Here is a 26919-nt window from a genome sequence, read left to right as displayed (position 1 = left end):
TACATAAAAGCCAAACTAAGATCCACCCAAACCAATTACTTAGTAGAACAATGATCATTTGGATGTATAAACTCTAGAATGTTTTTATTTAAGTTACTACTTAAGTTCTAGCATTTGTAGTTTGACCTACTTGTCTTCAGCATACCATACCATAAAGGCATTAATCTCTCATACACCCAAAAGTTCTAAAGAGTTTATAAAATCTAAGTACAGAGTTATAAAAGTGTCGGGGATTTAGCTCAGTGGTTCCGCCTCCTGCTTCACAAGCACAAGGTCCCAAGTTCGATCCCTGGTACCAAAAAGAAAACCAAAGTTATAAAAGCTAAAGGATAAATAATGCCCTCATTGCTCTTTAAAACAATTCTTCCAGCCTCCCAATTTTCTACTTCTCTACACACTCGAAGTATGTGAAATAGCAAAAGTAAAGCAAAATTAATTCTAAAGTTGAACACTGGTTTATACAATATTCCATCCCTCAAAATTCCACATAAATTAAGCATCATATACCATAATCACTAATATGCATACAAAGAAGTAACAGAATGTAGTGGGAAGGAGTAGTTAAAATAGTGTAAGAGTTAAATTAGAAGATAGTAACAAAATACACTTTTGGACTAAAGTTACAAAATCCCAAGAGTCAGTGGCTATTGATTACCTGATATCAGATAATTGCAAACTGTATTTGTGGAATTTCAATCAAAGGTCCATCAGATACCATCTAATAGTGAAACTGACATTTTTGAACTCTTCTCACAATGAAGCAGAGATTAAATGGCTTTTTTAAAAATCACAGTGCATGTCAAAACAGCAGAATCAGGAATATTCAATTACCATGATGCTGCCTCCTTCAATACCTCCTGTTTATTAACTCCATGATGACTTCTGGAGCATGGAACATTCTTTTTTTGTGTGTGGCAGACAATGTTACCCATAAACCATCACCCATTCTTTCCCTCATGCACACTGCTAAGCAATATCTTCAAATTTTATCTTTTTCTTCTTTCCTATTAACTTTTTTATGTTTATCATTACAGAGAATAGAAGCTTAAGACACACAAACTAACGAGAACCTCACTGATTCTTGCAAGGTAGCTAAGAAATGGGGGGAAAAAACCCATAAAGATCTAGGGAAAATTGCTACCTGATAATCCATGCATTTTTAAATGCTGCTACAGAAAAATGCACACATCCTCAGGAACTAAATCTACTAACCTCTACAATCAATGTGATACATGGTTTATCCAATCTTGACAAAAATCCTCTGGATCACCAATGGTATGTTCATCCACTCGTACATATGCAATTGTATAAAGAATCTATTATTTAGAACACCAAAAAAAATACAATTAAAAGATATATATGCATAGCTGCCATTTTAAGAAAAAATAAGCACTTTTCATTCTTGCTAAGATCTTTGATGCTCTGCTTTACAATTGAGAATGAGGGGAAAAAATATAATGATTATCAAATTTGGGAAAGAATAAGGACTATATCATAAACAGAATGTTTTAAAAATACACTAATACTTCAAAAATATACTGATAATTATTTGAAGACTAAAAAGCTTCAACATCAGTAAAATATATTTATCATATAAGTATCCATGTATAAATCGTAAACGTATTAAAACTTTATATTAAAATTAAGAAAAGTATCTGAATTATGATAGTTTTATAAGAGTATTAGCATATTTACATGTTATTAGAACATTACAACTGAGAATATAAATAGTTAAGATATAACCCTAGTAACCTATGACCTGTCCCAGCACTCCTTATCTCTTCCCTTGGCTCTTTTCTCCTTCTCACTCCTCATTATGTGTACTCCCAAAGTTTGTCATTGAATAATCTATCCATTTCTGTGATTCCATCATCATTCCTACTCTCTCTCTCCAGCTTCACAAATAAGGTCACCATATACCTGCAATCCATGTGCCGAACATTATACCATTGTATAAAGTTCTTACTATGTGTTTTCATTATCTCCTCCCATTCTTATAATAATCCTGTAGGATTGGTTTGGGTTTTTTTTGTTACTGGGGATCGAATTCGGGTCCTTGCGCTTGCGCAGCAGATGGCGAAACCACTAAGCTAAATCCCCGGCCCCTAGATTGGTTTTGTTTCTATCCCATTTATAGTTGAGAAAACCAAGGCCCACAAGTTAGGTGACTGTGTGTTCAAGGACACATCAACCAAAATGTACCACAGCCAGGATTCAAAACCAGCTCTGACTCCTATTCCAGAGGTTTTAGTCACAACTCAAAACATTCTCCCTAATCAACTCAACATGGGTATCATTAATTTATTCAAAAAATAATTTATTTGAACACAAATCTGTTCTCTGTTATCTATCTCCATTTCCAATTTCCTAAATACAATATTCTTAGAGGCTACACTCTCCCCTATTCCTCCATTCCACACTCTAATTACACTCCTGGAATCATCTCTAACTCTTTCTTCTCTTCAAAACTCTCATCTATTTGGCCAATAATTTCTGCCTATTTTAAGGATTCTAGATTATACTGGCTCCTTACCAAATCAACTTCCTCTAATTCAGACCTTAAGTTTCTTTCACTTGGCCACTATGATGGCCTCCCTAATTGATGACCCAATTAGTCATGCTGCTCTTAGTCTCTGGATACTTAGAATCAATGATACACCAGTGCCACCTGTTACCCTTATAAAACAGATCTACTCAAGTCACGCCCTGCTTAAGAGCCTTTGATGGTTCCCTACTCTCTCAAAAAAAAAGTCAAAACTAGCTGTGTTGGCATTCCTACAATACATTAATCCCAACCTATCTTCTTAATATCATCTGTTACCGCCTCCATCCAAAAAATATTAATTTATAGAGAATTTAATTGTTTGTACATTTTCACATACATTAATCTTAAAAACACTTGTGTTTGTTATTTCAATTTTATGAGAAAAAAAAGACTTAGTAAGTGAAGGTAATTTGCCCAAGCTTCCAAAATAAAGGTAGCATAGGCCAAGTCTCAGACTCCAAAGTTTATTCCCTTTCCTAGTTCTGCACACAGCCATAATACTGCCAATTTCCTTCATAACAGACTTATTTAGCTTCTTCCGGAAATGCACAATATTTCTCTACCTCCATGCGTCAGCTCAAACTATAATTCCTTTACTCTGGAATGTTATGCTTATTCTTTAAGTTTTCCAAAAATTTATGTTAGTCATTTTAATATCATGCTTCATGTTAGCTACTTATATTAATACATAAATCTGTCTCTAATTATAAGGTCTCTGAGGACATGACCACAAATTCATTTAATTTTTAAAGTCTGCTTATTGAATTGGAAAATGTGTGGGTAAAACATGCCATATAAGATGGCAAACATCAAGACACAGTCTTGGCCAGTCCTGAAAGGAGAGAAATAAATAACTGGATCAAACCATCTGAGCACACTGGCAGTGCCTACAATATTAACATGTATCTTTGAAAAAGGTCAATGTCCCAGGACCAACTATTCTCATTGACATTGGCCTTTATTAAATATTACAATTTGTGAAAGCATAATTCAAAAAAGAATGGTCTAGAAGTGAAAAAATGAAATAGAAATTGATTAAGAAAAATAGAAATACTATCTTCATTTTCCATTTTAACCTTCTGATTTGGTTAAGTAGCCAAAATTTAAATGATACACACTTAAATTACCCTTTCTACAAAAATCAGCTCAGCAGCACATATGCCTTTCATTAAAGTGATCATCTCTCTGGGGCTATTTCAGTATGCCCACAGAATTAAGTTCAACCATGCAGCTACACACACAACTTCCTGACCATCATCCTCTAAAGGAGCCACTAGGATTTTTAGCACTGGCAGAGAGGCTTTCTCAGAAGATATCTGACATGTTGATTATCTGGCCAACTTGTACAACTGAAGTTTCCCATGGCTATGTCAAATGGTCAATTGAATAGCATATACTTTAAGATTACAGGTTGTTGCTCCTTCATGAGCTGTCTTTATCCCAACAAAGATCAGACACTCAGGATACCTTATAATTATAAAGCCCAGAATAAGAAACCACTAAGAAGCTGACCACGTGAAAAGTCTCAAATGCTTCCTCTCCTGTCAGAAATCTCTGTCTGCTGCTAAACTATAACTACAATGTCAACTTTTCCATGAACTGACAGAGGATATTAAGAAAAACTACCACCTGCCCTGAACTGAATTTCATCTCTGTTGCAAATATATATGCTCCTAAATATACAGAAAACCACAAATTCTGACCTTAATTAATTTACATACTAGATTTCAAAACCATCTTTAATACTCTGAACTAATAGTTCTCTTTTTTGGCATCTTATCCAAAAATCTAATATTTCTATTCAACAAACATCAAAACACTGACACACTGTATATTGTACACTACTGAAAATTCCTTCTAGATATCAGCAAGATATGAAAGAGAAAAAAATTACCCAGATCTTATCATAAACAGTATATTCTCCCTTGCAGAGGTTAATACAGTGGTAGAGTAGAAGTAACATAAATTTTTAAATCAGAGACTTTGAGTTGACGCCCTACCTTTGTATAAGGACAGTAGGTCCTCCACTAAGATAACACTAACCAGGTAGTTGTAAGGACTCAGTGAATAGGTGCAAAGACATTAAAATACACAGTAAGCCGTCAATAAACATTAGTTTTACTATTATTGTGTTATAATCACCTGACTCACTGGTGTGGTGGTGTATACCCAAACCAGAAGCAATCTGAGAAGCTGAGGCAGAAAAGATCTCAAGTTCAAGCACAGCCTGGGCAAGTTAGCAAGACTTTGCCTCAAAGTCAAAACTTCAAAAAGACTGGAAAGCCTGGCATGGCAGCACACATCTGTTATCTGAGCACATGGGGAGCTCAGGCAAGAGATCACCTTGAGTTCAAGGCCAGCCTGGGCTACACAGTAAGTTCAAGGCCAGGATGAACTACATAGCAAGACCCCCATCTCCAAAAGAAAGGGGAGAGGGGTTTTGAAGATACTGCTCAGTGCAAATGCCCTGGGTTTCAACCTCAGTACTACAAAACTAGTAACAGTAGCATGGGTGTGGTGGCGCATACCTGCAATCCAGCTACTGGGGAACTAAGGCAGGAGGATTCCAAGTTCAAGGCTACTTGGGCAATTTAGCTAGGTCCTATCTCAAAAAATAAAAAGAGCTAAGGATATAGCTTAGTGGTTCAGTATCCCTTGCTCTGATCCCTAGTATTACAAAAAATAAATTAATAAGACAAATATTCTGAAAACTAGCTCTTTTATAATGAAATATTAAAAAGCACTGGGCCAGGGATTTAGCTCAGTGGTTTCAACACCTGCTGCGCAAGTGCAAGGACCCAACTTCGATCCCCAGTACCAAAAAAAAAAAAAAAGGCACCTTCCTCAGCCATTGTCCCTTTTATTAAGGTCATTCTGAAATTAAAATTATTTTATTTGAAATTTCTTAACCTCTCCATATGTTATTCTAAAACGCCAATTGTCAAATACTGTATTTAAACTCTCTTGAAGAAATACAGAAACCAAGTCAACAGATTTGTGTCCAGTGATTGCTGATTTGACCAAACAAAAAAGTAAAAAGGCTAGAAATGTATTATCTATTCCTAACTTTTCCATTAGCTGCTAAAGCCAGTAAATTCCTTAACCAGGAATATATGGTACCAGTATATTATAAGAGCACACTGCATATACTACACAAATACTTCAACCACTTTAGAATGATACAAATTCTTCCTCTCATTTTGTTCCCCATTTCTAAAGGTAATAGAGATTTTAAAGTGTTTAGTGCTACAACAAGAACTCAGATTGCAGTATATCAATTTTTTTCTGACATCCACTAGATTGGTTACCACTGAGAATACAGCAAGTTACAAATCTTGGCAGGGATGTGGAGGACCTAAGACTCTTATGCAATGTCAGTGGGAAAGTAAAGTCCTACGGTGACTGTCAAAAACAGTATAGCACAGTTTGGATAGATCACTTGCCTAGCATGCCTAAGGCCCTGGATTCAATCCCCAACACTACAAAAAGAAACAATCAAAATCAGTGATTTCTCAAAAATTAAATACAGAAGCATGATTTGATCCAGCACTTCTGGACGTACACCCAAAAGAACTAAAAGCAAGGTCTCCAAAAGATATTTGTACACTCACATTCACAGCAGCATTATTCACAGTAACTACAGTTTGGAAACAACTCTAGTGTCCACAGAGAAATGAATGGATCAGGAAATGTGGCACATATACACACAAAGGAATATTATTCATCCTTCAAGAGGAGATCTTAACACATACTACAACATGGATGAACCCTGAAGACATGGCAAATGAAATAGACCAAACACAAATGCAGTATGATGATACCACTTACAGGAAGTAGCTAGAGTAGTCAAGATCAAAGAGTAGAATGGTGGTTGCCTGGCTCGGAGAAGGAAGGAATGGGGAGTTGTTGAATGAATACAGAGTTTCGGTTTAGCAAGATGAAGAGTTCTGCAGATGGATGGTTGTGAAAACTGCACAACAGTGTGAATGAGCTTAATGCTACTGAAGTATACACTTAAAAATGGTTAAGAAAGTGAATTTTATGTTCAGTGTATTTACCACAGAAGAAAAGAAAAGAGAGAGAAAGGAAAGAAAGAGAGAGACAGAAATGAGGGAAGTGGTCTCATTGAAAGGCCTAGAAGTGCTCCTATGGGGACTGACAGGCAGCAACAACTCCGTGGCTATCAGCCCACACCCACTTCTAAATACAGCTTGAGTCCTGTCCCCTCAGACTCTCCTTCGTTCCTTCAGCTTCAAAAGTAGCAAACAGGACTCTTGTCCCACCAATTCTGTATCAAAGCAGTGAAGAACTTAATCTCTAAACCAGACTCCCCTTTAAAACAAATGTAATTCCTACCTGCCTGCCTCACAAGGTTATGAGGGCAAAAGTGAGATCATGTATATAAAAGTAGCTTTAAACTGTCAACCACCAAAGAAACATAAATTATAATTACTTTCATATAGCCTTAGAAGGAGCTCTAACAACATAAGCCTCACAAACATAAGTTTCCAACACCTCACCTACGCTTCCATTTAAAATCCCTATCATCCCTAAATGACACCTTTCTTGTTTCTATCGTAAACTGAAGGGCAGCATGGGGGAAGGGGGACTGCTCAAATAATCTACAGCGCCTGAGCAAACTAGCCCAAAATGCAACAATAAAGTCCTATGAAAGTTGAATATTTATGACCCCAGCGTGAGCCTGCGGTGTCCCGGGACTACACTTCCCACAAAGCACCTAGGGGTGGGGGAGGAGGCCAGGACGGAGCGGCCTGGGATTCAGGGTGACCACTACTCTCCCCATCTGCAACGCTTCTGGTCCAGTGTGTACTAACCCTCCTTTCTGACAGCGACGTCACTCCGTGGTTTCTCCTGCAGGCAGCAGGGTGGTTCTCTTGGTCCACTCTCCCTCTCCACCCTCGGGGTCACCACCTAGCCGTGACCTTTTGGCTGATTTCTAAGGTGTCACAGAAGAGCACTTTCTCCCCCTTCCCTAGAGCTCCATTTTCAGAACTCGCCTAACAGCACGGTGGGCACGGCAGGGTCAGACCGGGCAAGCAGACAGTGTCCGGCACCCTGGGGCTCGGGCCCGCCCGCTGCCCCCGTACCGCGAGCACAGGGTCGGACACCCCGAAGCGTGGGCTGGGGCGGGTCTCGGACAGAGATGACTCCGCCCGGAGCTCTGGTTTCAATTTCGCAACGTGACGGTGCAAACCTGAGGCCTACAAACGCCGGTGGCGTCCGGCGTCCCGCGCCCCACCCGCCCGCCAGGCCCGAGCTCCCCAGTCCTCCGCCGCCTGCCTTCCCCAGCGTCCTAGCGCCACGCGAGAGCGGCCCAGGCCTCCGGCCCGGATCGGCCGCCACCCCAGGGCCCGCAAGGCGTTCGTTCGGGCTCGCCGCCGAAGGCTCGGCAGCACCACTTACTCAGCTCGTCCTGGGAGGCGGAGGCGGCGGCCGCAGCCATGTTGCGCCCCGGAGGGAGGAGGGAGGGGCAGGAGGGCGAGGACGCGCGCGAACGGCGCGGGGGGCTCCCGGCGCCTGGTGCGGCGGGGCCCGGGGGCCGCCTCCGGTCGGTCACTCGCACGGGCCGCGCTGCGCCCACGAAGCCCGCCCGCCGTCGCCTGCGTCCTCGGCGCTGCGAGCGTGGCTCTCGCCGCCCCCCGCGAGCTCGCGGCTCCCTAGTTCCCTCAACCTCGCGCCTCTGCGGAGCCGCCGCCCGTGCGCCGACTCCCCGCACGGCAGTTCTGCGGCTCCGCGCCGCGCTCGCCGGACTCACGCCGGTTTTATATTTAGAAAGAGCTGAGCCATCCTCCCAGCGCCCCCGCCCCCCCGCCGGCCCCTCACGCGCCCGCCCGCCCTCGCTCTCTCGCTCGCGGCTCGTCCGGCCCACCTGCCGCCGATCGCCCAGGCGAGCGCTCGGCGCGGAACCGGCAAACGGCGGCCTAACCGCCTCGCAGCGCGCGGAGCAGCCCGGCGCCCCCGCGGCCGCACGCTCGGCCTCCTGACCTGAGTCCGAGCCGGTCTCCATGCCCCGGGTGCGGAGCGCCGCCCCGCGAGGTGGGCGCCGTGGACGGAGGCGCTGGGCGGGCCGGGCCAGAGGAAGGGCGCGCTGCGGCCCGCGAGGGGCTGAGCCGGGTTATCCGGGCCCAGGGAGATCCTCGAGGCGGGGCCGGTGCTCCGGTTTTAAAGGGCTGAGGCTGTCAAGTTGGCTGGGCCCGACCTGAGGAAACGAGCTTGTCCAAAGGAAGAGACGTGGACTCGGAAAACCAGAGCCGGGTTCGGAGTCGGCGGGAGGAAGCCCCGCCCTGCGCCTCCCGCCGAACTTTTCGGCCCCGGCGCTGACTCAGTCCCGGGAGAGCCCCAGCGCCGCGGTCCGCCCGGACGCCCCAGCGCGAAGGTACCGGAGCCGGGGCTGCCGAGGGAGGGAAATGCGCTAAGCGCACGGAAAGTTAAGTGAACCAAGATTTTTAAAGTTGCGGTGAAATTATATGTGCGCTGTAAAGATTTTGTTCATAGGTTCTTCTTGGTGACCCGAGTGATTTTTCTTTTTAAAATTTATTTTTAAATTAATTGTATTGGTATACTTTAGACATACGTAATAATTACATTCATCATAGGAAATTTGTACCTGTACAGAATATATTTTAATCCCCCCCCATATCGATGAACTTTCTGCCTTCAGTTTGTCCATTAGGTCATGTACACTTGCAAAATGGAATCCAAATTAGGAGATTGCACAAGACATGGGGAGAGTGAGGAGGGTGGGAAAGGTGGGGAGGGGAAGGGGATGAAAAAGAATGTGTTATGTGCATATACCAACTCCCCTAGAGGACTGTAATCATTATGTCCTGCAAACATGTACTAATAAAAAAACCACTAAAAAAAAAAAAACAAATTGACGGATCTCATAATTGCTGTACTTTAAGGTACTGTTGTCCCAAATTAGGTATGAGATATAGGATGCTTTTCTTTTTTATATACGAGAAAGAAATCAAGATCCTAAATAAATTGAAATATGATTTATTCCTAAAAACGTAAAACTCTAAACCCCTAGTGTCTTAAAAATGGAGTATACTTAAGGCAAATACAAGACACTTAACACTAAAGACATTGTGAAGTCTTGTTTACAGAAATTTACACTTTTAAGAAATGTAAATTATTTAGATTATCATAAAATTAAAAACCAAAAAGCCCTTCTTCACAGCCCCACTATCTCACTCTGCAGAAAAAATTACAGAAAATAGAATTGAATATGCATTCTCCTTAACTTTTCTCTGCACGCATCTATACAGACTTGCATACAATTTTGATGGGGTGGGGTTCCCTTATCATTGTTGTTCCCCGCTAGGGATGTAGCTCAGTGTTAAAGCAGTAAAGTGCTTACCTGGCATGCGTGAGACAGCCACCCCCAGGACCAGAAAAAATAAAATTGATGCTCAAAAAACTAAACCTTTTTGTTAATTTGGTAATCGTACATACCATAAACATGAATGTACTTAGCAGTATGTACTATTTGTTACATTTTGAGACAGGTTCTTTGGTAATGCAATGTACTGTTTATTTTTGAGCAGGTTTTCCACATGTTGACCAGGTAGCTTCAGGACTCCTGGGCCCAAGTGATCCTCCTGCCTCAGCCTCCTCGGTATCTTAGAACTACAGGCATATTCCACAGCACTGGGCCCCAATTACTTTCTTAAAGGATATTCCTCCTCTTTTGTTTAATGTTGCTTTCAAAATAACTGTGCAATCAACTACTTACAAACAATATGAAAGTGTGTAAAGATCTCCTCACCATATTCACCATTTCCTCATCCACCTCCTCAGAAATAATCCTTGTCAACAGTTTGGTGCATGCAACTTTTCCTATTTCTGTGACTATATAAAATGGTTGCTCAAAACACTGGTTAGGGAAACTGACATTCCATAACTTCATAAGGTGCTTTCCAGAGCCATCCCAAATAAGTACACATACTAAGTAAAAAACAATGAGTTAGACAATTTGTACCCTCCAGATAAGACTAGTCAACTCCTTGGTTCCTTATATGTAGAAATTACAGTCTTTCATGGGTGCAAATTATGTGTATGTGTGTACACAGATTTTTGTTTTGGTAAAAATAGAACCCTATTACACAGTATTATGTGACCGTCATTTTTTTCACCAAATCAAAAGATGCTTTTCATATCAGCAACAATAATAATAGCTAATATAATACTAATTGTCCCAAACACCATTCTAAATGTTTTACTTTGATGAATTCATATAATCCTTTCAGCAATCTTGGAAAGTAGGGGTATGTGTGTGCTGGTGATGGAACCCAAGTTCTGCACCCTCTACGACTGAGCAGGCTCTCTTCCCCAAAGTCTACGTTCTTAACCACTATGACCAGAATGTACAGAAATACTTCATTCTTTTAAATGTCTGCCTAACCATTCCTCTATTGAGCATTTAGGTTGTTTACACTGTTTTGCTATTGCACACAATGCTACTATAAAACATTTGTATACATATATCATTTTGTAATCACGTATATGTAGATACAAAACAGTAAGGTAAAAAAAGATTTTTTTTTCCCCAGTGCTGAGGATCAAACACATGGCCTTGCACATGCTAGGCAAACACTATACTACTGAGCAACATCTTCAGCCAAGATTTTTTTTAATATCCCTATTATACATACTAGTTTATAAGCAACTTACAACTGCTTTTGATCACTGCTGTTTAAAACTAACCTTTCTTAGAGTTGCTTATCCCTTCAAACTGTGTATTTTTGTCCACTAAATAGCTTCATATTTGTATAAAGTGCTTCAGTTGCAAATAGCAGCCTTGATATAATTCCTATCTAGAATCACTTCAATTTTCAAAAATATAAACAAAGGCTAGGAGTGTAGCTTAATGATAAAATGCTTTCCTAGCATGCCTGAGGCCCTGGGTTTAATGACAAACACCACCCCTGAAAAAATACGGCAAAAAACATAGATAAGTAATTAGGGTGAAGGGAGGTGGGAGACCAGAGAAAAGGCCACTGAGAAACTAAAATATCACAAAATCCAAGAACCAAGAAATTGTCTTCTATTCCTTAGAAAGCTCCCTCTCCCATTTTTGTATACATATTCAATGTATATACGCTTTTAACACATTTGTGTATACATATTAAATGTATACACACTTTTAACAAGGGAAACCATCTTATTTCACAAATAAAGTAGAATATTAGAAAGTGCTCTAATATTCTGGAATGGTCCAAGGATGACAGAAGTGCCACTAGACACTGAAAAAAAACAAAAACAAAAATTATTAAATTAAACCACAAGAACTCAAAGGTAAGCATTACTGTGTTAAGGTATTTATAAAGTATAAAATGTACCACTCCAGGGATCTTGCAATCATTTCACTGTTCATGGTGCTAATCTGACATCAAGAAATAAAATGATAGCTGAGTGTGGTGGCTCATGCCTATAATCTCAGCACTCAGGAAGCGGAAGCAGGAGGATTACCAAAAGTTTAAGACCAGCCTAGGCTGCATGATGAGTTCAAGTCCAGCCTGTTTCAAAATAAAATAAAAATTAAAATAAAATATCTGATATATGAATATCAAAAAACAAAGTAAGCTAGACACAGCAGAGCATGCCTATAGTCACAGCTATTCAGGAGGCTGAGGCAGGAGGATCACTTAAACCCAGGAATCTGAAGCCAGTATAAACAGTTTAAGAGATCTTGTCCTTAAAAATAATAAAATAAGGGTCGAGGATTTAGCTCAGTGGTTTCACTGCTTGCTGGGCAAGCGCAAGGACCCAAGTTTGATCCCCGGTACCAAAAAATAATAATAATAATAAAGTATGGCCCAGGTGTTGTACACACCTATTGTGGTACCACCTTTTGTAGTACACACCTAGCTTCTCAGGAGGCTAAGGAAGGAGAACTCCAAGTGTGAGCCCAGTCTGGCCAATTCATTGAAACTGGATAGATCCATGGATGGATGGATAAGTAGATAGAGCTGGGAGTGCGACTGAGTGGTAATGCTTGCCTAGCATATGTGAGGCCTTGGGTTCAATCTTTAGTACTGCAAAAATATAAATGAATAAACAAATTAAAAATAAAGTGTGCTGGGTTTGACCCCCAGCCCCACAAAGAAAGAAATCATGAAGTATATTTTAACAGTGTTTTTTTTTTTTAATGATTATAATGAACAACTTCAGGTGCCTAAAATGATTAATGTTCAATTATCTAGGAAATTAAGTTATCTCAAGTGATTCGTTATCCTAAAGAGTTCCAGATTGGCCCAAATTGCATATAAATTAGTCTCATATGGTATTTGGTTCCTGAAAAAGTCAGGGACTAAACCCAACTTGCCCCCAAAATTCACACTTAAGCTCTTCATCTCTATTTTTTTATTCCATTATTTATTAAAAATATATTTCACTACCCATAAAATCATGTCATGGCTCAAGACATTCCACTTTCTAAAACTCATACTCACAAATACAAATGTCTATGACATAAAACCCTTCCACCCTAACTTCTTGTGAATTTAGATTAGCTTCTAAGATTAAGACCCTCATCATCTCAAATGTTTCACCTGGCCCGGGGATTTAGCTCAGTGGTGCCACCCCCTGCCTCAAAAGCAAAAGGTCCCAAGTTCGATCTCCGGTACCAAAAAAAAAAACAACAAAAAAAACACAACAACATCAAATGTTTTGCCTACTTTCTGGCCCATGAGTCCATGGATCTTGAAATCATTTCACTGTTCATGGTGCTCTGATCTTAGCCTAAACCCAAGAGATGGCAATGAATTCTTTCTAGAGCATTTTCAATTTCTTTCCTTTGTGTTACTCTACTCCAGACATTCTCAGTCAATTCCCAATCTGGGCAAATCCACTTTCTCTTTCCTCCCTAATATTATTTGAAACAAGGCAAAAGTTGATCTGGTTTAATATAAAATTAACCATGCCTATTAGTGAGGCTGAGTCCATTACTGTGGGCCTGAAGTGAGACTGGGTCCATGACTGTGGGCCTGAAGTTAGGCAGGTCATCGTGGCAGAAAGAAGCCATGGTGGAGCAAAGCTGGTCACCTGGTGGCAGCCCAGAAGCAGAGAGAGAGGAGAAGGGCCAGGAACAAAATACACCCTTCAAAGCCATGCTCCCAGTGACCTTCATCCAGTTAGTCCCCAACACCTAATAAGACCTCTGAGCTATGAACTCTTCAGTGCATTAATCTGTGAAGTTAGAGCCTTCATGATCCAATCGCTTCTCCAAAGTTCCATCTCTGAACACTGCTGCATTGGGTTCTGAGCCCCAGCACAGTGAGCCTTCTGGGACATTTTAGATCCAAACCATAACATTCTGCTCCTGGCCTCCGAAGGTACATCCTCTTCTCACAGTGCAAAATACATTTAGTCCATCTCTGAGAGTCCCCAAAGTCTCCACTGTTCCAGCATTGCTCAATCTCAACTCCAAAGTCTCCTTTGAGACCAAGGCAAACTTTACTGAGTAACTTTAGAAATTAAAAATAGTTATATATTCAAGATACAATGGCACAGGGTAAATATTTCCATTCTAAAAGAGAGCAGTGGAGGTACAAGAAAGAGAGCTGGGGCCAAAGCAAAATAAAAACCCATCAAGGCAAATATTAAACTCTGTAAGTCCATGTCCAGCATCGGGGGCCCAGGGTGGCATGATGTGAACTCAAAGGGCTTGGGAAACCCCACCCCTGTAGACATGACAGTTACAACTGTAATGGCTTCTTTCAGGCTGTTTCTGCTCACTGCCTGAGTCTCTCAACAGACATTCCGTGTACCTGGCATCTCTAACTTGCTGGGATCTCCATTGCAGCTTCAGCTTTACCCTCCCAGCCTCATACATCGCCCTCTTAGGGGCTACCTGCAGGAACCCTTAACCCTGATACACATTGCCTGGCCTCCCAGGCTTTCCTTTGAAATCTCAGTGGAACCCTTCATGACCACATAACTCTTGCATTCCATATGCCTGCAAAAACAATTCACATGGGGAACACCATGGTCTGCTGCCAGCTGGAGCAGTACCCAGGCCCTTTTGGACCATGGCTGCATGTTTTTTTTGTGCTAGGGACTAAACCCAGGCCTCATCCATGCTAGACAGATGCTCTGTCACTGCACTACACCCCATAGCCCTAATGCAATGTAGTTTTAACCTTGAAAATTTTTATAGTTCACTTTATTATCCTTTTCTTCAACAAGTGTATACATAAATTTAAATTTTTTTCTATGACCATTTCAAAACTTATTTTCTTTTGAGTAATCATAATCAGTAGTAGTATACAATTTACCAAAATGATAAACACATTATTTTCAATACTTTTAAGTCATTACAACTTTTGAGTCATTAAATGTAAATTTTTTTTTGAAAAAGCATCTTATAACGAAAAGGATAGGACTTTTCTGCATACACACAAAAAAGATACCCAGTCATAGTCATTCACTTCCTCATTATCTGGACTGACACAGCAAAATGTACCTTTAATGGTAATCTTGGAGTTTTCATTATAGAGGCAATGAACCATAGTCACCCTGGAAATGACTAGGAGTATCACCTGCTTTTAAAACTAGAAAAGGGTCATTGTGAATTGGACACGTTATCCTTACAGGTGATCTTAGGCAAGTCACTTTGAAGAAAGAATATACACAAACTAGAGATGGAGCATCCTAATATTATCCAAGCCCATGTATCCTGAGACATCTTTCCGTACTCCCAGGCAGCCTTTGCTCCATAACAGTGCATCTTCCATGCATGCTCTTCTTATCCTACTCCATCCCAGTCTCTCTGTAAAAACAAAAACAAAAACAAAAACCTACCTGATCCTTCTGCTTCCATTTTCATAGTCAAGCTACATTTTTATGGTTCCCTCAACCTGCTACACTCCCCTGAAACTAATCACTTGAGGATCAACCTATTACTCTTCCTCCTATTGACCCTATTGACCACGTCTTCCCTATCAAGAGTCTACTCTGTTGATTTTCCTTACATTACTCTCTGATTCTTTTCTGTTTATCAACTACTGCTACAATTTGATCCAGAATGTCCCCCAGAGGGCCCATGTGTTAAAGGGCTGAGAATGTAAGTCAGTGATAGAGCACTTGCCTCTCACTAGTGAGACCCTCAGTTCAATACCTAGTACTTGAAAGAAGACTAGGGCCCCACCTTAGCACTATTAGGAGGTGGTGGGACCCTAAGGGGGCAGAAACTTGAAGGGGATAGTGGAACTATAGTTCTCACAACCCCTCCCCGCTCCCCACTCCCCTCCAGCCACTGTGAGGTGAGCAGCTTTGCTCTTCCACATGCCCCCCACTGTGATATACATATATATATATATATATATATATATATATATATATATATTGGTACCAGGAATCGAACTCAGGACCTTGTGCTTGCAAGGCAGGCGCAGCACCACTGAGCTAAATCCCCGCCCCCTACCCCCACCTCCCACTGTGATATATTGCTTAACTACAGGCCTAGAAGCTGCTGAAGCCTCTGAAACTGTGAGGCAAAATAAATCTTTTTTTTTTTTTTTTTTTTTTTGAGACAGGGTCTCACTGTGCAGTTCAGCCTGGCCTTGAACTCATGGCAATCCTGCCTCAGCATCCCAAGTACTGGGATACAGGAGTGAGCCACCACCCCTGGCAGAGGCAAAACAAATCTTTCCTCCGTTAAATTGATTTTCTTAGGTATTTTGCCACAGCCATGGAAAGCTAACACTTTCCCTCATTCTCTTCAACTATACCTGCCTCATTTCATTTTTTAATTTCTCTAACTCATTGTTTCTTTGTCTACATGGCTGCCCTTAAACTGTGACAAAATTCCAAAACACTCTCAATAAAGTCGAACACATTTGTTTCTTTTGTTTTCTCCTTCAGAGATAATCTTGGAATCGTCTCTCCACCTGCTTCAATCTATGTAATTCTACCTTGACCCTTTACTGTCACTGTGGCAACTCCCTGTAAATGTTTTGCCACTCATTGTCTTAGTTTATACTCCCCAACACACTTTATTTTTTTTTTTTTTGGTTCTGGGGATCAAATCTTGTGTACTGTCTGCTAGGCAAGCATTCAAAACACTCTACCACTGAGCTACACCCCCAACCCTGGTAAACTTTGTTTGTAAAGAACTGTTAGTAGTCTAGGCTTCAGGGACCATACAATTTAACACAATTATTCAACTCTGCCCTGACAGCATAGACAATTCATAAGCAAAGTTGTATTCCAATAAAATTTAATTTACAAAAAGAATTCTGATGTTCTATTATACATTGGGTGATGTTAGATGATTATATATATTTGAATAAAGCTAGAAGGAAGGATTTTCAGCAGTGACACATGCCTATAATCCCAGCACAAAGTAGTCTGAGACAGAAGGATTGCCACAAGTTCAATGCCTGCCTGGGCTACATCATGAGTTCAAGGCTAGCCTGAACTACATAGCAAGATCCTGTCTCAAAAAAGAAAAGAAAAGAAAGAGGATTTTAAACGTTTCACACAAAGAAATGACAAAATGTTTGAGGAGACAATTATGCTTACCCTGTAATGATGAGACACCCACACCCTGTCCCCTCCTCACCTCCTACTTCCAGAGTCCTGGTTGCCATGCTTTACATAACATATACAAGTATCAGAACATCATGTGATACCTCATAAATATGTACAAATCTTTTTTGTTGGGAGGGTGGTAGTTTAATAATTTGTAAATGTCAATGGCATGGTATTATAGCTAATTCAAATATTTTCATTTCTCGTCATAAGTCACTCTACTGATGCTTGTCCTCTTTATACAAATTTTATGTGTCAATTAAAAACTAAAAAGTAAATACATATATGCCTAAATTGAGACAGCAAGTTTGATTTGGACTAAGAGCAACAGTTTGTTTTCTCTGTTCTAGGAGCTCCCTGAGAGAGAGAGACTGGGAGGTAAATGTTGGAGACTTAATATATCTGAAGATGTCTCTAATATACACTAAAATGCTGAAGAGAGTGGGGAAAGAATTCTTAGTTGGAAATAACTTCCCCTTCTCTAATTTTGAAGGTACTATTCAATTTTTTTCTACCTGCCAGTTATTGACAAGTCCACTGTCATTGTTATATGGAGTTTTTAAAAATATATTTTACATTTTCTCCCTCCCCTTTACAGTGTTTAGGATGCCCTCACCCCATTGTATTTACCTTCATTTATACTGCTGGACACTCAATGATTCCATCAATTTCTGGAAAATGTTCTCAATTTTTTTTCCAGTACCAGGGATCGAACTCAGGACCTTGTGCTTGTGAGACAGGAGCGATGCCACTGAGCTAAATTCCCAACTGTTCTCAAATCTTTTAAAAAACTTTTTTACTCTTTTCGAAACTGCTATTATAACAGACAACCTACAATGTGGGAAAAATTTTTTAGCAACTGTACCTCAGACAAAGGACTACTATCTAGAATACATAAAGAATTGAAAAATATCAGACCTCCCAAATTCAAAAACCCAATTCAAAAGTGGGCATCTGAAATGAACAGACATTTCTCAGACAAAGAAGTAAAAGCAGCAAACAAATATATGAAAAAATGTTCAACATCATTGGTCCTTCGAGAGATGCAGATGAAAACAACACTGAGATTCTACCTCACCCCACAAAGAATGGCTGCTATCAAGAAATCAACCAATAACAAGTGTTGGCGGGGTTGTGGGGAGAAAGAAACCTTTCTCCATTGTCAGTAGGAGTGTAGACTGGTACAACCACTGTGGAAATCAGTCTGGAGATACCTCAAAGAACTAGGACTGGAAGTCCCATTTGACCTAGCTATTCCCTGTTGGGTATCTTCCCCAAAGAATTAAAAGAATCATACCACAGTGATATATGTGCACCTATGTTCACAGTGGCACAGTTTGTAATAGCTAAAACTTGGAAGCAGCCCAATTGCCCATCAACTGGAAACTGGATAAAGACGATGTGGGGTTTTTTTTATAAAATGGAGTACTACTCAGAGTACTACAGAAAATGAGTCATTTATAGCTAAATGGATGCGTATTGAGGCCCTACTCAAGTGAAATAAATAGGACACACATGTGTAAATACTGAATAGTTTCTCTAGTGTGAGAAACTAATAGTGTAAACAAGGGTTAAAATGATTAAAATGAATAATTGATAATTTGAAATAGGAAAAAAGGTCCAAAGACGAAGGGGTGAAGGGAGGGGAAGGGGAAAGGAAAGGAGGGAAAGGAAAAACTATGAGAAAAGGAAAAAAAATGGAAATGTCTATGTAAATAGGGAAGGGTGGAGGGGGTGAAGGGTGCACAGGAAATGGGGAAAAAATAAGAACCAAGATACATCATGTACAGGTACAAACACCCAATGATAAATGTAAACGAATTGTATACCTAAAATGTACCAATAAAAGAACTTAAGAAAAAAAAACTGCTATTAATCAGATGATAGAACTCCTAGATTAAACATTTAACTTTTTATCTTTTGACTCTAATTCCACATATATTTGTCTTCTAATCTACTTTTTATTTTTATAAGTACATGTTTGCAGTACATAATGATTATTCATCATGGGGAATTAGTTCATGTACATAACACATCTTAATTCTTTTTACTTCCCTTTTTCCTCCCCTCTCTCCCCTCTAGTCTACTTTCTAAAAGGTTTTCAACTTTTATTGTCTTTCAACCCTATCAATGTTTTTAAATTCTTGCAATCACATTTTAATTTCTCTGATTGTTCCCTTTTCCAAGGGAGCTTCTAATTTCTTCATGGATACAATCCTTTTATTATTGTCCTATTTTAGTTTTTTTTTTTTTCCTGTTCTGAGAATATTAATAAAATTTTGGAAGTTTCCTTCTGTAAAACTCCAATTTTGTCCAAGATTTGTTGCTTTTCTGTTTATTTAGATCTCTATTATCGTATTAGATGCTTTCCTCAAATGTTGGATGATCCTCAGCTGTTCATTTATATTGAAGAGTGAATCACTAGAAAACAGATCATAGTCTCTCCATACAGGGATCCAGAGCTTTTTAAGTGATTCTTAGAATGATGGCTCTTCCTATTTATTTCCCTGGAGGCATGCAATATTAGTACCACTTGGCCTTTTTTCCTGGATCAATCAATTTTCCCTTTAGCTTAAGGATTAGTATAAGCATCGAAATCAAGAGTCAGGAGGTGCGAGGTGGGAAGGGGAGGGGGCACAGGTGTCTCATCATTAGCTGTCAATTCTCTTGTTTCCAATAAATTGTATTATTCTTGACTTTAGCTATGCTATGATATCCAGAGATTTTTGCCATTTGGGGGAAAGGATTTATAATCTAATTAGGAGTTATTTCTAATTCTCTTGTGTTAGCCATGCCCTCAGAGATGATGGATTATAACACATTGGATTTCATTAAAAGAACTCAGTTCAAAATGATATGAAAAATGAAAAGGGGGATTGAGCTAGGGATAGCTCTTTTTTGAACATAAGGGTGCCAGATAATACATATAGAAGGAATGATAGAAATTGAAAAATTACTGTTTTGTAACCCCCAAAGAAGTAACAGGTTCAAACAATATTAATGACCACTAAAACCACTGGGTGAAAAATAATTGAGAAATAGCCTCAAACTAACACCTCTAGATTTTTCTGTTGTTATTGTTTGTTTTTGTTTGTTAGTTTGCTTGTTTGTTGAGATAGGGTCTCACTAGGTAGTTCACATTAACCTTAACTCATGGTGATCTTCCTGCCTCAGCTTCCTAAGTCCTGGCATTATAAGTATGTGCCACCACACCCAACACCTCCAGATTATTTTTTTTTAATGAAGGTGAAAGACATTACCTCAGCCAAATGCTCTAATTTAGTATCTTCCATAATGGGATAAACTGTGATACCATTGGAATATATAACAATACTGAGGTGTAGTCTTGCCAAAATATTTAGCCTGAATCCAAGTGCAGGGAAACAATCAGACGAGTCAATTTATAGGACATTCCACAAGACAATTAGATTGAATTCTTTAAAAAGTCAGTATCATGAAAGATTTTTTTGGATGTCTGTTGTGGGTGCTGGATATGCCAACAAAATCATTGACCAAATATTGAATCAGCAAAGGAGGATGAGGAAGTATCTGTAAATATCTTTTTGGAAAAACTGAAGAAATTGGAATGAGACTATAAGATAGTAATAGTATGCCCATCTTAAGAGCCTTAGATGTGATGATACTTTTTATATGTAGGAGAATGTGCTTCTTAGACAGTACAAGCTGAAATGTTCAGGTGGTAAATGTAATAGTGTCAACAACTTAATTTCAAATAATCTAACCAAAACAAAAATAGAATATGTGTGTGTGAGTGCATGTGAGAGAGAAAACAAAGGTCACAAAATGCTGTCAAGTTGCAAAATCAGGTGACGGGTATTTGAGTATTCCTTGTACTATTTTTCTACTTTTCTGTAGGATTGGAATTTTTAAAACCATGAATATTTTATTTCAAAAATAAAAAGCATGTTTACAACCATATCTAATACTTGCAATTATGAGATAACATGCCCAAGGTATTATCTCAAAATAATTGGATTACTAGTCTGTTAGCCAGCTGTGACACTGATAAAATACCTAAGAAAATCAAGTTAAAGGAGGAAAGGCTTATTTTGGCTCATGGTTTCAGAGGAGAAGTTTATGTTCACTTGGCCCTGCTGACCTAGGGGCCATGGCCCTGCTGACTTAGGGGCTATGGCAGGAATTTTGTAATGGAGGTGGCTTTTAACCTCAGTGGCGACTGGGAAGTAAAACAGAGACAAGGGATGGGATCCCAATATCCCCTTCAAAGGCGGGCCTTCAGTGACTTTCTTGCTCTATGTCCCACCTCCTAAAGGTTCTACCACTTCCTAAAAGTTCCACCATCTCCCGGTAGCACCACAGGCTGGCAGTTGAGCCCTAAACACATGGCTTTTGCTGGACATTTAAGATTCAAACTGGCAGCTGGCCATGGTGGGACATGCCTGTAATCCTGGCACTTGGTAGGCTAAGGCAGGAGGATTGCCTCAAGTTCGAGGCCAGCCTGGGCTACATAGTTAGATCAAGGCCAGCCTGAATTATACAGCAAGACCCTGTTTCAAAACAAAACAAACAAACAAAACACAAAGATTCAAGCTGGGTGTGGTGGCACATACTTGTAACATTTGGAAGGCTGAAGCTGGAGGATCAGGAGTTCCAGGCCATCCTAGGCTACATACATAGCCTGTTCTAGCCTATGCTTCATAGTGAAATATGGTCTCAAAAAATCCAAACCATAACAATTAAATTACATTTGTTTCCTCTTTTCCTATTGATGTGGTTAAGTGACCACTATAAATTGATAAGTATTATTGAAAATAAGCCATGAGGCAGAGTTCTGGGCATAATTAAATCACAATAAAACAAATTTATAAAGATATACTGTATATGGCATCAGTGTACCTTATTATCCCAATTTAATAGATAAGCAGTAGACTTTAGTAGCATAAAAATACATCAGAGTTATAAAGACAAAAATCTATTTTGTAGATGCTCCACTCTGAGGACTGAAAAATCCAAGCCTTCTGATATGCACAGAATGATCTAGGCTCCCCTGTCAGGTAAGAACCAGAAACAAAGTTCAACTTGACGTGGAGAAACTATGGCATACATCTAGAATGGAGTCTGCCCTGGGGAGTTTCCATTCCCTTTGACTCGGTTGACTTCATCCACTTCTTTGCTGGGTGGAAATAGATAGTAATATTAATGCTAATTAATAATCAAGCTCATATGTGAAAAGATGAAGTGAGTTTGTTTTATAGTTGCCCTTCTCTGAAGGATCTAAATCATCTCCTTGAGAAGAGGAAACATCTCAACTACACTTTCAGGAGCAAAGTTCATCTTGATCACAGAACCTTGTTACTACCTATTCCAAGGAGTGTCTGAAGAATAGAATCCTGGAGGATACTATTAAGAAAGGCAAGAAGAGAGACTAGAAAGAAATAAGGATCCTAAACATTTAAGAGAAATCTTATTTTAAAACAAAGTATAGTATATGGTGTGTACTATATGGAATACAGGTTCAAAATTGTCTGCTTTGGAATACCAATTCTGTCATTTTATTAGCTATTTAATGCTTACTAGCTGAGTGACCTTTGGTAAAATAATTAGCCTTTCTATGCCTCAGTTTCTTCATTGGTGAGATGGAGAGAATAACAGCGCCTACTGCATAGATTTACATGGAGGATTAAATACATTAATATATATAATATGTAGAGTAAATACTATACTCAGCTATTTATCCTATAGGTTCCATGGTTGTTTATCATCAATTCATTTCTTTTTTTGTTTTGTTTTGTTTTGAGACAGGATCTTGCTATGCAGTTCAGGTTGGCCTTGAACTCACTATGTAGTCCAGGCTGGTCTTGAACTAACGGTGATCCTCCTGCCTCAGCCTCCCAAATCCTGGGATATCTAGACTGAAAATGTGACCGCTGTAAGTAGGATTTGAACCTGTGCAGGGATTTCAAGTCCAGTACCTCAACCACTCTGCCATCACAGCTGCAATTCATTTCTTATGATAACAGTAACATCTTTCTAGCGTAATTAAGGGATTATATAAGAATATGTAGACTCTGAGCCACAGAAACACAATAGAAGGAAAAAATGTGTTATTTGAATATGAAAGAACAAAACTTAGAACATTAAAAGGCTGGTATGGGAATGAGGATCTAGACACAGGCCCCCCACCACTGCTATAGGTAGTTCTATTTTAATACTCATAACAGGAAAAAAAACTACCACTTGATCATTCCATATACTACAGATTGGGGATACTATGGATTTCTACAATCAAAAGAACAAAATCTTTCCTTAAGATATAAGCACTCAGTTTTGAACAGATTGCACTCATCAAGAACATATTTGAGATGACTGCTATTTAAGATATGTGGAAAGGAATTATTATATTTGGCCTAAAGATTTCTTCATACATAGAAAACTGTAACCTAACTTGATGTGTAAATAAACTATAACCTATTTGAAAGAAGTAGCTGAGTCTCAGCCAATCACAAGCCATGGACTTTTCACACCACAGTCAAGGAAAACAGAGATAAGCTGTAACCAATCAGGATGTCTCTGGGGCCAGGGATTTAGCTCAGTGGTGCCATCACCTGCCTTGAAAGTGCAAGGTCCTGAGTTCGATCCCCAGTACCAAAAAAAAAAAAAAGATGTCTCTGTATCTCACTTCCTTTTCTGTAAGTTATTTCCTGTTCTCTGTTTCCTATAAATATAACTGTCCTATATTGTCAGCCAGGGCATTCTAAACTATTTTTGGTCCGGGTTGTTTCCCAATTTGTGAATCTCAAAACCAAATAAAATCTGGAAAATAGACTTGTAAATGTATTTTTTTAGCAGAATACATAGGCTACTAGCCACTAAACCCCACTAAATTCAGCTCTGCTTATACTGTGTTCTGGAAATTTAACTCACTGCAGACTAGATTCTGATGTCTCCTTTCTTATAGTTCAACTAGCTCCACTAGCTGCTGGAAATAGAGCTTTGTTTCACTCAGGCTCAGAGAACATTTTTTAAATTTCCGGGGAAGAAAGACAGGTTGTAGCTCAGTGGGAGACCATTTGCCCAGCATATGCAAGGCTTTTGCTCTCCATCACTGGAAAAGAAAATTTATTTGAAGAAATTGACCACTCTGTCTTTCCAGTATCTTTTAGGCAAGGAGTAGCTTTTTCTAGAATTTAGTGACAGAAAAAATGTGAATCTCAGGAAAATGTCTTTGCTTCCTTTGATGAGACAATAAGGATTAAACAATTTATTGTGATTCACTTTTTGAATGTTAGTGTCTGTCCAGTTGCATTAAACTGTCATACCAAATTCTATGCATTTGTATACCCAGATGTTTCATAAATGTGAATGAAAGGGAAGGACAAAGGGAAAGCAGCTATTTAGGCAGCTACTAAAATATTTCAGATGACAGTAACAGAGATGGAGGCTTAGATTTTTAAATTCAAGAAACAACTCAAAGACAGATAGGATATACAGATTCAGGGACAAGCAAACCATTGCCAAGTTTTTCAATTTAGATAACAAAGTAGCTGACCATGGTGGCACATGCCTGTAATCCTAGCACTTGGAAGAGTGAAGCAGGAAGATCTCTGTGAGTTCAAGGCCAGCCTGGGCTGCTACATAGTGAGTTCAAGGCCAACCTGAACTACATATGGAGACCCTGTCTCAAAAAACAAAACAAACAAAAAGGTAGATAATGCCACTGACCAATATAGAGAAATAGATTTGGAGGCTAGAGAAAAGATAAGTGGGTTTTTAATATGGTGACCTATAAAAAATCATTACTTCCACTCACTTATAGTGGGGGTGTATTAGAATAAGAGAAGGATACAGAAGAACAGAGATTATCACTAAAGATAAAAGCTAAATTGTAAAGCAAACGGAAATACTTCCAGCTGAGGTCACAGCAAAGGTGAGCATTTCTAAACCAACAGAGGAATCATCTGTGACTGGCCGGGCATGGTGGCACACAACGGTAATCCCAGCACTCGGAAGACTGAGGCAGGAGGATTGCCATGGGTTCGAGGCCAGCCTGGGCTCCATAGTGAGTTTGAGGCCAGCCTGAACTGCATAGTGAGACCCTGTCTCAAAAAAAAAAAAAATCTGTGACTAGGTAAGGTCAACACACTTAGAAAATCATTTGGTTACACTGAAGTCTGCCATTGTCTCTTGTACCCCTGTGAATCAAGGTCCAGCCAATGGGGCCTTTGAGAGAGGACTGGCATTCAAAGCCAAAAGTGGAAACTGGCTCCTTGGTCATGTGGCAGCTGAGGGGACCTGAGAAAAGCAGGGACAACGTGAGCTCCCAGCATGTTTTGGGGGGAGTCTGGGGTCTCAGATGATTGTTTAATTCTAAAACCAACCCAGAAAGATACAGTATCCTTCTCCCCAGATTAGCTCTGGAATTGGTTGGGGCCAGTATCTAAAAAGCAGGTTGTACTAAAGATCAAACCTGGCCCTTGCACATCCTAGACAGGCACTCTACCACTGAGCTACATCCTCAGATCCAATAGCACTATTGATATTATCAGACCGATAGAAAATAACTGCTGGAAACCAGTTGGAATTTGCCCCAATCTAGCAATTTCCTTGTTTCTCTTATAATCCTCAGGAACATCCCAGAGCCCCCCAAAGAGGTGTAGTATTTCTGGTTCCATACCATAAACTCCATACTCTAGGGCATTCCTCCCATCCTGTACCAACCACCCAGAAACAACCTCAAACCCTCAAATCCAGACCTTTGGAACCTGTTTAGTAATTACAAACTCTGCTACATCCTCAACAGCTTCATGGAGCCTATTAAACTAAATTCGCCCAAAGGCTGTTCCTATGCTGTGAGTGCCTACATAAGAAACTTCAATCTAGGCTGGTATTGATATAGGAGGAATAGATGTAACTCCCAAACCTGCTAGGTATCTGAAACACAAGTTCGTGTTCTCTAAAATCAAAGAATGAATTCTAGGAACAACGAAGGTTAACAGTAGGAAAATTTTATTGACAGAAAGCAAGCTTCTATCTAAGAGAGACAGAAGGGGGACCAGAAAGTGGGTTTCCCTGACCCTATTTCCCAGGGGATATTTATGGAGCAAATCTGTGAGGTGAGCCAGGTTCGAAGTGGTACAAAATTATGATCAGCCAATAAGATGACAACAAGTATATTTGCCCAGGTAATGTTGATTAAATGGAGGTCAAATGGGGAAGCAAGTCACATAGCAAGCATACAAAAATTTTCAATAAGGGTGGGTCTGAGATCTTTCTTGAAAAGGCTGGGTTAAGACCTTGACCCCTGCTCAAGTGATTGATACCTATTTAGAATATCAATCACTGTTATTCATCTTCAGGGGAAGCTCAAGGGTGTAGTAGTTTCTTTTATAATGTTGACCTTCAGTGGATGTGTCTTGATTGTTCTCCATATTGGTTCCTTGATTGTTCTCCATTTTGGCTTCTCGAGGGCCAGTCCTGTCTAACTGGTTATAAGATATCTAATTAACTTACCTATTCTATAATATTCCCCCCTTTGAAAAAGTACCCCTAACTGTCATGAGGGGCCAAGGGGGCAAAGACAGTTCTGGCTACTTCCCGCTGAAGAGGGTCGTAGTTGTTATTGGCAGTCAGTTACTCTACAGATAGTTTATTTAAAGGCCCTCAGTAGGTGCCAAGCATTGTTATTTTGGGTAGGTTTATAGCTTTGAGTCTGGAGGATACAAAGCCAAAGAAATGGACCAAATACTAAGGTCAGCAGGACTGCTATGGATATAGCCAACAATCATTTCCACTAGGAGGAACTAGTAATAGCCTCCCACAAAGAGGATAAGGAG

At 39.9% G+C, this 26919-nt stretch overlaps 2 protein-coding genes across 13 annotated transcripts in view; one reads left to right on the top strand and one right to left on the bottom strand.

Moving 5' to 3' along the window:
- Ecpas (Ecm29 proteasome adaptor and scaffold) overlaps window positions 1–8690 on the bottom strand; it is a 127035-nt gene extending 118345 nt beyond the window's left edge. For 2 of the 12 annotated variants that reach the window (XM_087184173.1, XM_087184175.1), the window contains exons 1-2: window positions 8552–8687; window positions 1213–1316 (exon numbers count right to left, since the gene is read on the bottom strand). In XM_087184173.1, coding sequence (XP_087040299.1) covers window positions 1213–1234 — 22 coding nt within the window. In that variant the 5' untranslated portion in view covers window positions 1235–1316; window positions 8552–8687. The other 10 variants (XM_087184174.1, XM_004848121.4, XM_087184171.1 and 7 more) reach the window with 9 other exon arrangements.
- Window positions 8691–8802: 112 nt separating this feature from the next.
- Znf483 (zinc finger protein 483) overlaps window positions 8803–26919 on the top strand; it is a 56335-nt gene continuing 38218 nt past the window's right edge. The window contains exons 1-3 of the mRNA XM_087184184.1: window positions 8803–8942; window positions 22070–22140; window positions 22889–23015. The gene's annotated coding sequence lies outside the window, so the exon portion shown is untranslated. The remainder of the gene's footprint in view (window positions 8943–22069; window positions 22141–22888; window positions 23016–26919) is intronic.

Source organism: Heterocephalus glaber, unplaced genomic scaffold (genome assembly GCF_053883595.1).
Source record: "Heterocephalus glaber isolate CG9 unplaced genomic scaffold, H.glaber_assembly_v1.0 deba00001481, whole genome shotgun sequence".
Lineage (NCBI taxonomy): Eukaryota > Metazoa > Chordata > Mammalia > Rodentia > Bathyergidae > Heterocephalus > Heterocephalus glaber.
This window is presented reverse-complemented; position numbering and strand designations above follow the sequence as displayed.